The sequence below is a fragment of the Agelaius tricolor genome, unplaced genomic scaffold, assembly GCF_023055355.1.
Source record: "Agelaius tricolor isolate 1412-34295 unplaced genomic scaffold, bAgeTri1.0.p SCAF_18, whole genome shotgun sequence".
NCBI lineage: Eukaryota > Metazoa > Chordata > Aves > Passeriformes > Icteridae > Agelaius > Agelaius tricolor.
The window spans coordinates 2,845,262-2,857,080 of NW_027269278.1; the positions used below are offsets into that span (position 1 = coordinate 2,845,262).

The 11,819-nt window shown below is 53.9% G+C and overlaps 1 protein-coding gene across 1 annotated transcript; it reads right to left on the minus strand.

The window, feature by feature from the left end:
• Positions 1-7,438: 7,438 nt before the first annotated feature.
• LOC139597578 (protocadherin beta-15-like) lies at positions 7,439-11,742 on the minus strand. The gene has a single exon (XM_071443024.1). The coding sequence runs from the start codon at positions 11,145-11,147 to the stop codon at positions 8,703-8,705; it is 2,445 nt and encodes an 814-aa protein (XP_071299125.1). The 5' UTR covers positions 11,148-11,742; the 3' UTR covers positions 7,439-8,702.
• Positions 11,743-11,819: the final 77 nt, after the last annotated feature.

Sequence of the window (11,819 nt, forward strand, 5' to 3'; positions counted from 1 at the left end):
GTTCCTGCTCTTCTCTCTGCTCTGCGCAGTGCGGAGCAGCGCTGCGCGGGCGCCGGGGAGGAGCCGACGGCTGAGCCGCTTCTCCGCCTTGGCCAACAGTGACACCCTGAGTCCGTGCCTGAGAACCGCAGAGTTCAAGGAAAAAAAACCGGCCCGAAGATCCTGCCCTGCATTCCCTTGCATCGGGAAGGATTGGAAAGTACAGATATTGTCAGGAGCGAGAAACAGAAAATCTATCAGTACTGAAACTGTGCATCTAGGAATTACAGCTGTCTGAATTGCTTACGCTTGCAAGCCTTCCGTCGGACAGATCCTCTCCTTTTTCTTGAGGGATGTAGGCAGGATCTTGGTCTCTGCACCCACTGTCAGCTTCCTGATCTCTAGGGTGGGGTGCTCGGTGTCCCCGCTGCCATCGTGCCGTCTCCGTGAGGGACAAGGCAAGGCGGATGGAACACTGAAACGTTGCTTTGGGTAGTGGGTTTATTTACGATGGCTGAGATTCCCAGCTAACGCTAAGCTTACCAGCTTTGAACAGTGGTCGTTGATGGACAAGCAGAGCCGGGAATCCCAGGCTCGGAGAACATCACAGATGTCACATCACACCTGATCCCATCTTTTTCGACATTCAAAGCTCAGCATCATCTTATCAGTACCCATACAACCCAGCCCCGAATTACTTTTGTGTGTGTATCCCACAAACCACTCCCTGATACCCTAAACAGGCACATAGTAGCTGATCTCAGGCGTTAAAGAACATTTCCTGAGAAATGTCGGTGGCAGCTATGTTTTTTTTGAACTACCAAGAGTTAACAGACAGATGCCTTGCAAAAAGCCGTTTTATTTTACCTGTAAATTAGATCCTTATCTCTTTTACAGTAAAATAAAATCGCCAAAGCCACAAACAAAAAAATAACAACAGAAAATCCTGAAGGAAGGCTGTGTATCATCACAGCCCCTTATGGAGAAGACAAGGAGAGGTTAGAAAACTCTCCACACTGTCTGCTCCATGGAGTTGCTCTGACAGGTTCTCCAGTCCTGGGTCTCTGAGGTGCCAATGTCAAGCTATACTCACTGGACCAGTAATGTCTCGTTAGAAAATATATTTTCCTGCTAACTGTGGTAGTTCATAAAGTGAAGGATAATTCCTTGCCGTCCAGCTGTATATACACAACTTCTGGTAAGAAATTAACACTCTGTCAGAACAAGACGTGAATTTGAATTTGTAATGTTTAAGAAGCACGCAAGGCTGTGAGCATCTCCACAAGATATTGAGAGATGAATGTGGTTGCTTACATGGGAGCAGGAGAATTCTGTTGAAATATTTAGCAGTCAATTCACTGCCTCCTATATGGCGAGAATTGCCTGTAACAATCCAGACTCACATTTTCATGCATCACGGAAACTGTCCAAATCCGTGTTTTCAAGATTGACTCACATTCCAAAATTAGCTTTACAATAAATAGATAGCGATGAATTGTACTTTGCATTCAAGTACTTTTTCATCTATATGCCAGTAAATATACTTTATTTCCAAGACTATGCCTGCACAGTAATCGACCATTTGTATCGAATCCAAAGGTTAAGTCACGAAACCCAGCTGTGGGGAAAAAAAACCACTCAAGCAGAGGAATTCTTCACCAATTGATACGAGTCTCTTCAAATGCCCTTAAGAAGGATTGAATAATTCGTTTGTTGAAGGTGGATATGGAAGAAATCTGGGACTTCAATGTGTCGGCTTTCAAGCTACAAGATTCCCGAATTCAACCGGAATTTGAGAGCTGATACAGGGAATTAAACTGAATTGCTTGGAACCGGGCGCTAGCAAGTACTTAAACAATTTGAAAGAACGGTCAGTAGAGGACCAAGAGAATGAGATTTCCTTAAGAAGTTACACATGGAACAGAACCTTCCAGCCTTGGAGAAAGTTAGGCAAAAAGAGCTCTTGCAAGCGGTAAAGAACACGACACGTAATACACAAGGCAGACTCAGCACGCATTCATTCAGATGACATTCATGAGTGGGTGACTGTCTTAAAACAAGGTTTCTAAGCCTGTGAATCATCTGTGCCTAGCCTAAAAATCCTAAACACCGCATCTACTAAATACAGTTTAAAAAATTAACGTACCTGAGAGGCAACTTGCCCACTGCTTTCGGTAACTTGATCTCCTGAAGGGACGAGATCGGCCGAAACCTCATCTGGTGGTCGGGCCGGGAGGGTGTCGCAGCAGCTGGCGGCCGAGAAGCGCAGGTGGCTCTTGCGCGAGTCGGCCGTGAGCGACACGTCGTGCGAGTAGGACTGCAGGAAGGCGCGCACGCCGTCGATGCCCACGAAGTGCGAGACGGGCACGCCGCGCAAGGCGCCGCTGTCCGGCGGCAGCAGCTGCTGGCGGTGGCAGCGGCGCAGGCGCAGCGCCAGCAGCAGCAGCAGGAAGGCCACGAAGAGGCACGAGACGGCGGCCACGGCCAGCACGAGCCAGCGCGTCAGGCTGGCGGCCGGCTCGCCCGGCGCCGCCGCCTCGTGGGCCGCGCTGCCCAGCTCGGCCAGCAGCTCGGCCACGCTCTCGGCCAGCACCACGCTCAGCGTGGCCGTGGCCGACAGCGCCGGCCGCCCGTGGTCCCGCACCAGCACCAGCAGCACGTGGCGCGCCGCGTCGCGGGCCAGCGGCGAGCGCGCCGTGCGCACCTCGCCGCTGTGCAGCCCCACGCGGAACAGCCCCGGCTCCGTGGCCTTGGCCAGCTCGTAGGACAGCCACGCGTTCTGCCCCGCGTCCGCGTCCACCGCCACCACCTTGGCCACCAGCGCGCCGGCCTCGGCCCAGCGCGGCGCCAGCTCCACGCCCGACCAGGCCGCAGCAGCGCCCGAGCCCGCCGCTGCGGCCGGCGCCGGGTACAGCACCTGCGGCGCGTTGTCGTTCTCGTCCACGATCAGCAGCCGCACCGACACGTTGCTGCTCAGCGCCGGCGCGCCGCCGTCCTCCGCCCGCACGCACAGCTGCAGCTCGCGCAGCTGCTCGTAGTCCAAGGAGCGCAGCGCGTACAGCGCGCCCGTCTCCGCCTGCACCGACACGTACGACGACAGCGGCGCGCCCCGCACCCGCCCCTCCGCCAGCCGGTAGCGCACGCGCGCGTTCTGCCCCCAGTCCGCGTCCGTGGCGCGCACCGTCAGCACCAGCGCGCCCGCCGCGTTGTTCTCCGCCAGCCGCGCGCTGTAGCGCTCCTCCAAGAACACCGGCGCGTTGTCGTTCACGTCCAGCACCCGCAGCGCCAGCACCGCGCTGCTCTGCAGCGCCGGCGACCCGCCGTCGGCCGCCCGCACCGTCACATTGTACTCCGACACCTGCTCTCGGTCCAGTAGTTCTGCAGTCACCACACGGTAGTAGTTATCAAATGATTTCTCTAGGCGGAACGGGTGGCTGTCGCTGATGCTGCACTGCACCTCTCCGTTCGCTCCAGAATCTCTGTCTTGGACGCTGAAAATTGCTATCACTGTCCCCAGCGGTGTATCTTCTGGAACCGGAGTGAACACGGACATAATGACAATCTCAGGAACGTAGTTGTTTACATCAACGACTTTGATGAGTACCTTGCTGTGGGAAGAGAGTCCACCCGCATCCCGAGCTTGCACAACCAATTCATAAAACTCGTGCTCTTCGAAATTCAAGTTCTCTATTATGACAATTTCTCCACTTTCTGGATCCATCTTAAAAGTCTTGTCGAACTTCTCTGGTATCTGAAAGAAGGAGTATTTTACCTCGGCATTTGGCCCTTCGTCTCTGTCAGTTGCTGTCACCTGTAACACCCGACTCCCTACAGCCACGTCTTCTTTCACGGTCACCTTGTACGCAGACTGAGTAAATTCAGGGGCATTGTCATTTCCGTCTATCACAATTATTTCGATTGTTGTCGATCCTGATTTCACTGGACTTCCATTGTCTGTGGCTGTCAGGATCAAATGATGAGCATCCTTCTGTTCCCGATCCAAAGATTTCACCAATAATAATTCCGGATATTTCACACCATCACCTCCAGTTTTCACCTCCAAGGTAAAATAGCTGCTCTCACTACATTCGTAATTCTGTAAAGAATTCGCTCCTATGTCGGGATCGTGAGCTCTCTCTAATGGGAAGCGAGCACCTGGTGCAGTATTCTCGCTGATTTCTAAGACATTTCTTCTTTCTGGAAAACTGGGAGGGTTATCGTTAATATCCAGTATTTCTACTTCCCCTTTGTAAATGTTCATTGGACGCTTTACAAGAATTTCGAAGTTTAGAACACATTTAGCAACAGCTGCGCATATCTCCTCTCTGTCCACCTGCTCCATCATAGATAAGTGGCCGTTCTGCAAGTCTAAAAAGAAGTACCGTGTCCTACCTGTGTCAAAAACGTGGGCGTCGCGGTCTTTGAGTGTCGTCAGCTGCAGCCCCAGGTCCTTGGCCACGTCGCCCACGAAGGAGCCCTTGGGCATCTCCTCGGGCACCGAGTAGCGCAGCTGCCCCCACACCGCCTCCCACGCCGCCAGCAGCACGGCCCAGAGCAGAGCTCGCTGCCGCCGGCCCCAGCGCCTCCCCGCCGCGCACATCTCGCCCGCGGAACCGCAAACACAGCGAGGAGTTCGCCCCGCCGATCTGCAACCCGCTCCGGCTCCCGCTGCTGCTCTAATTTCTTCTCCGGCTCACCGCTCCCGGCCGCTGCCTCTGGCTCCTCCGCCTCGCTGCGGCACCGATCCGCACTGCGGGGACGATCCTAACCCGGCGTCTGCCGAGTCAGAGAGGGAGCGGGCAAGGGAGCCTGCCGCAGCGGGCGGGGCTGCCGGTAGCGCTCCGAGCTTCCTCTCGCTCCTCTCGGTCAACAGCGGCGCTCGCAGCCTCCTCCCGGCACTGCAGGCACCGAGCGCTGCCCAGCGCTGCCCGCCCTGCCTCGCCCACGGGCAGCTCGCGGGGACAGCACAGAGCCACGGAGATATCGGGTCCCAGAGGGGACCTCCTGCCTCTACTCTTCTCCAGCCCATCTCTTCTTTGAGAAGCTGATCAAGACCGGTAAGAAGGCAGAGGCGTTCTTGTGCTGTTTCCGCACAGGAAAATGTTTTTGTAATGGTGATACAATATTGATATGAAGCTCTCTTAACAAGCAAAAGTATTACTAGTCACAGTCCATTAGTTTAAAACCACAATTTCCCCCACTAATGACCCAGCTTTTTCAGCAGTCATGGTTGGATAATCTTTTTATTCCCCTCACCTTTTCTGCCAATGTATCCTAATTTTGGAATGCCATTAGCAACCTCAGATTTCCAAACCCCATGTGCTAGCACAAGCCAGCAGCCGACTTTTCTGTGTTCAAGTTCCTCAGCAGCTCTTGAACCTGATCTTCTCTTACAGTGGCAGAGACTTTTTTCCCCCCAGTCCCTGCCCTGAGCTCCATCCACTTGACAGGTGTGGGAAGAGACCTTGTCAGTAATGACTGAGACAAAGATATGGCTGAGTACCTCAGCCTTCTCGTGGTCTGTTTTTATCAGATTGTCAGTTGTGTTCATCAGGAGACATACAATAGGAGACATAAATTTTTAGTTTGTTCCTCAGGAGACAAAATACATTTTCTTCACTCTGACTTACCTGTAGAAGCCCTTCTTGCTATTCTTTGCATTCCTTGTAGAGTTCAGCTCCAGCCATGCCTTGGCTGACCTGACCCTATCCCAACACAACCGGCCAGCAACAGAACAACCCTATCCCAACACCAACACAACCGGCCAGCATCCCTATAATCTTCCCTGGACACCTGTCCCTGATCCCACCGCTGCTCGTTTCTTTCTTTCCCCTTTATTTAGACCAGCAAATGTTCCCTCAGCCATGCTGGTCTGTCCCCTTCTTTTCCTGTTTTCCTACACATGGGTTCTAGAGGGCACACATTGTATGGAAAGCATCCCTAAAGATCTGCCAGGTCTGTTCTGCTCCCTTGTCCTTCAGGGCACTTTCCCCTGAGGGGCCCCATTGACTAAATCCTTTAAGAGCTGGAACTTTGCTTTCCTAAAATTCACGGTCCTGGCTTTACTCTTTGCCTGATCCGTATCCCTCAGGACTATGAACTTGACCAGTGAATGATCATGGCAGCTCAGGCTGCCTCCAGTCTTGGTATCTCTGATTAGCTCATCTGTGTTGATGACCAAACAAGTCTAGAAAAACATTTCTTTTGGTAAGGAGGGCAGGACTAAGGTCTTAATCCTTCCTAAAAGGCACCTCCAGTGAGCTTCTTGGGAGAACTCAGCAGTGTGTTCAGGCCTTTCAAGACAGGACACTGCCTCCCCCTCTCACAGGGTAAAAGTCATAATAAACCATCTGTTTATGAACTGCCTCAGACACTTGAAGCCTCAAACTGGAATGACTGAAACCCCAGAAGTTTAACCACAGAAGATGATGGTTGCTAGTGATCTCAGTAAGAGGCACACACCAATTCTCTTTTATAAACCCACACCAGTGGAAGAGATTTGCACAGGTAATCTTGCATCCCTTTAGATGTGGAGAACATTGAGTAAAAGTAACTTCACACAGGAATTCAGCCACACACAGAATGCCAAGCAGATCCTGGTCCCAGGAAAGGAGGTGTGCCCCTGTTCCATTCAGTCAAGACACTACAGGACTTTCACACAGTAAACCAGTTTTATTCATAATTTTTAGAGTTCCAGTAAAAGAAGTTTGCATGCAGACTTCTTGTTTGCAGGTGGCTTTCTCACCAGTGGGAAAGGGGACCTGCCTGCAGGTTCCTTGGTTAAAATGAGATGAATCTAACCCTCCACCAATGTATTTGTGGAGCAGAACACAGCACAGCAGAACACACAGAGGCCTGTGTCTTCCCAGATTAACTGGATTATGGATCACTTCATCCTTGGTGTTCATCAGGCTTCTGGTCATCATCACTGCACCATTTCCTCCCCAGGACTTACCTTTTCATCTGGGCCTTGTGGAAGTAGTCCTGCTGTAGTCCTCTGCATTTCTTGATACCAAAGATTCTCCCTGGTAGCAGTTTTTATTCTTTTATTGAATTGTCAAATTCCCACTTCCAGGCACTCCCTAAAAATACTTCCCAAGGGAAGTACTCCCTGGTTTTCTGCCATTATTTCCCAAAATTCCTGCACCTGAAGTGTTACAAACACCCTGTAATTGCCATCTGCAGATGCAGCTGTCAGGAGATGTGAGAAGGTCACTCCCCTGCATCACAGCTTTGCAGAGACAGAGCACACCTAGGGCCTGTGTGGAGCTAGGGCCCAGTTTCCCCTGACCTGCCTGGGCTCCATCTCAGCCTAAAGGTGAATTCTCAAAAGAACCAGGGAGGCCTGATAGCAATTCCATTGTCCTCCCAACTTTCCTGAATGCTTTATTAGCTGCATCTTGAACTGAAAAGATATGCCCACTCACCCACTAGCTAGGCCAAAGGAAAATACAAAGACTGTCTCCACACAAGGCATTCAGGTGTTCTCTTTATTTCAGTTTTACACTCAGGGGTGTCCAATTTCACAATATTAAACTTTATAACTTCAACAAAACACAGCGTGAGGCTTTCTGAATATTCTGTGCATCACAGACATCATTCAAGTAATCAATTATTATACATGGGAGGCAGTCCTTAAGCAGAAAAAGACAGACAATGCTCAAACTCAGTTCAGAGAGTAGCAGGAGAAAGGGAAAAAAGGAGAATACAAATGCTCTAACACAAATGGGGGAAATAATGTGGGGACAGCTTTCTACTCCCAACAAGAAACCACTGTATATGGGAACAATAAGAAGACCAGCATCAATCTTCTTTTTACCATTTCATGTTGATTCTACCCTTCAGAAAATGGTCTCTGAAGAACTTACGGAGTTTTCATCAAATATAGCCAAAGGAAATGAACATTTTTTAAAAACTTTGAACAGTTATAGTAAACCAAAGACTATTTGTGCTGTTATATTTCTGTATTTCAAGGAGACAGAACACCAAGCACTGCTTTATAGGGCAAAAAGAATATTTTTTGATACATTTTACTGCTCTTCTCTGCCCTGCAGAGGATGAGACTCCTGTACTCAGAGGGTCAGAATACTCTTCTTGGCAGCTGAGCTGCAGTTGCCTGCATTGCAGAGGTTGGATGGGAGCAACTCCACTGGGCAGCACGGGTGAATGATAGGCAGACACACAGTGGCTGTACTGACTGACCGGAAACCAAAGCACATAGAACCCACTCATCTCAGAAAGAGGCATCCAGAACCCAGGGAAGAAAGAGCCCAGTCCTCACACAACACTGTGACACTGTACTCAACATATTTGCTTTCCTGAGCTGGGAAGGGGGTTTTCTAAATTTTATGAAGGAGAAGATCTGGCATAGTCTACCAAAGTGTGCCCTTGTGTCAAAGGACAGAAGAAAAGCTTGACGGTCTAGTTGGACAGAAGGAGAAAACAGCATAGCTGGAGTGCTAATCCCACTCTTAAACCCTCCCAGAAATTACCATAACAGCTGAAACACACTATTGCCTCAGTGAGAGAACCTGAGTAACTTTTCTTTCTTATTTGTGATTTGGAGGGGCAGAAAATGTTTATTCTGAATGACATTTGGAAGGAGGTTGATTACACCAAATGAAGATACAAATATTAGTCTAGAGGTACCACTGCCACATGCTGTGCCCTGGATATCTTCCCCCCCACATGGGCCATGAAGCCTCAGTCTGTGCAGAGCCCAGCTAGTCAAAGGAAAGAGCGTTGAACTGTCCTGCAGAGAGAGTGCCAGCACTGTCTGGGGCCATGTCCTCGCTGCTGACAGGGCCAGCAGGGAAATCCTGTTCCTCATGGGGGCCCTGGCCCACGGCGCAGTGCTGTGGGGGCAGGCTGGGCAGGATGGGCTTGAGGAATCTGAACTCGCTGTTGCCCGAGCCCGTGGTGAGGCTGATCTCGTAGCAATAGGGGCGGGGCAGGGTCCCTGCAGCAGCGGCTGCATCGGCCAGGCCGCTCTGCAAGGTGTCGGCAGCATAGAGCACGTGGCCAGCCTTCAGCTCCTTCCTCCTGCACAGCCTGCGAGCCACCAGCGCTGCGGTGGTGATGAGGAAGAGGAGGGAGACAAAGACCAAGGCAATGATTAAATAGGTGGTGAGGGAGGCGGCCTGATCCTCGGTGGCCGGGCTGCTGTGCGGGAGGCGCACGTCGGAGAAGTCCTTGAGCAGGAGAGCGCTGAGAGCTGCCGTGGCTGAGAGCGGGGGCTTGCCGTTGTCTCTGACCAGCACAAGGAGCTTCTGCTTGACGCTGTCTCTCTCTGTCACCGGCCTCCTGAGACGCACCTCGCCGCTTTGGAGGCCCACGGAAAACAGGCCTGGGTCGGTGGCCCTCAGCAGGTGGTAGGAGAGCCAGGAGTTCTGTCCCGAGTCGGCATCGACGGCCACCACTTTGCTGATGAGGTAGCCCGCCTCAGCCGACACGGGCACCAGCTCACTGGAGGCCGGGCTGCTCTCGGGGGCCGGGTAGAGCACGAGCGGGGCGTTGTCGTTCTCGTCCAGCACCACAAGGCGGACGCTGACGTTGGCTCGGAGGGGAGGAGAGCCCGCGTCAGAGGCACTGACCGTCACCTCGGTCTGCCTCAAGTGCTCGTAGTCCAGGGGCCGCAGCACAAACACGTGTCCCGTCTCCGAGTTCACCGAGATGCAGGAGCACCAGGGCCGCTCTGGCCCTTGCTCTGCTGCCAGGGAATAGGTCACCTTGGCATTGAGCCCCACGTCAGCATCTGCAGCGCTCACGGCCCCAACAAACACCGTGGGGACGTTGTTCTCCCGCACGTACATGGTGTAGGAGGTCTGGTTGAAGACGGGGGCGTTGTCGTTGACGTCGGAGATGTCCACGGTGAAGGTCTGCGTGGTGCTGAGAGGAGGCGAGCCCGCATCTGCTGCCGTGACACTCAGGACGTACTGAGGCGTCTCCTCGCGGTCCAGCGCGCTCACTGTCACCAGCTCATAGTAATTCTTATAGGCCGGCCGCAGGGAGAAGAAGAGCTGATCCTGCAGGCCACAGGAGATCTTCCCGTTGGCACCAGAGTCCCGGTCCCTGACCGTAAACAGGGCAACCACCGTGCCGGGCACTGTGTTCTCGGGGAGGGGACTGCTGAAGGAACTGACCACCAGCTCTGGGGCATTGTCATTCACATCCACCACCTCCACCAACACCTTGCAGATGGCTGAGAGGCCCCCACCATCTCTGGCCCTTACAGTAAGCTCATGAGTGTGTGCTGCCTCAAAGTCCAGAGATTTTGTGAGTGTAATTTCACCAGTTTTAGGATCAATCACAAATGCTGAGTCGCTCTGTCCCACTGCTTCGCTAAGTTGATAGGAAATGTCACCATTGACTCCTTCATCTGGATCTGTTGCCAGCACAGTCAGAACTAAAGAGCCTTCTGGCATGTTCTCCAGAACCTTCCCGACATAACGCTCTTGTGTGAATATGGGAGTATTATCATTTACATCCAGAATGATAATAGAGATCTCGATGGTCCCACTTCTGGGAGGAGAGCCCCCATCCACAGCAATAATACTGAAACCCATCTCAGCGTGCTCCTCTCTGTCTAGTGGCTTTTCCAAAACAAGTTCAAGATATTTGTCACCATTAGCCCGGCTTCCCTGGGAGACACTGAAATACTCGTTCACGGGAACAATGCTGTACTCCTGGATTGTGTTTCTGCCAATGTCGAGGTCCCGAGCCACCTCCAGTGCGAAATGTGATCCTGGCTCGCTCGTTTCCAGGATCTTAAAACTAACTCGATCTTCTCGGAAAACTGGTGAATGGTCATTGATATCCTGGAGAGTGACCTCGACCCGAAAGAACTGCAGGGGGTTGGAGAGCAGCAGCTCGAAGGGGAGCATGCAGGTGTCGGACTGGGCGCACAGCTCCTCCCGGTCGAGCCTCCCCGCCACGACGAGGCGGCCGGAGGCGCGCTCGAGGCGAAAATGCTGCCGGCCGTCCTCCGAGACCAGGCGGGCGCGGCGAGCCGAGAGCTGCGCCGGCGTCAGCCCCGCGTCCTCCGCCAGCTCGCCCACCAGGGAGCCGCTTTCCGCCTCCTCGGCTACGGAGTAGCGGATGGGCTCGGCGCGAGCGAGCGGCAGCCCCAGCAAAGCACACACACAAAGCACTTGCCTTGCGAGCGCCATGGCGCGGCGGCGGCGGCGGCGGCCGGTGTCGGTGTCGGTGTCGCGGCGGGTGTCCCGGGCGATTCCGGGCGGCGAGCGGCGAAGTGCGGGGCGGGCGCCTTCCCTCGCTGTCTGAGATTGCGGCCGGCGGCCCGTAAGGCAGCCGGGGTGTGCCGGCAGCGGGTGACACGGGGCAGCGCTCGCTGCCGCAGCCGCTGCCACCTCCGCCCGGCTGCGCTGGGCTGGTCTAAGCTGAACTGAGCTGAGCTGAGCTGAGCTGAACTGAGCTGAACTGAGCTGAGCTGAGCTGGGCTGGGCTGAGCTCGCTCGGGCTGTGGCGCTCCAGGCTCGGCCGCCTCCGCTGCCGCAGCCGCTCGGCGCCGCCTTGGCCGAGGGCACCACCCAGCGGTGCGCGCTGGGACTGCAGCCGCCGCCGCCCGCAGCCCGCGCTGCCGCTCGGCCCGGCCCGCGATCCCGAAGGCAGCGAGAAACCCGGGGCCGGCACCGCAACGCGGCCTTAACCAGGGCAGCCCAAAGACCAGGCTCAGCCCAGAAGCACAGATCCCTCAGCAGGGGAAACAGCACACTGATAGGGCGAGGCTGACAGCATCGGCCTCCCAATGAACACTCCCGGCTGCATCTCCATGCTCAGGAGCTCTACCCACCCAACGTTCCTGCTGACGAGGGGACACA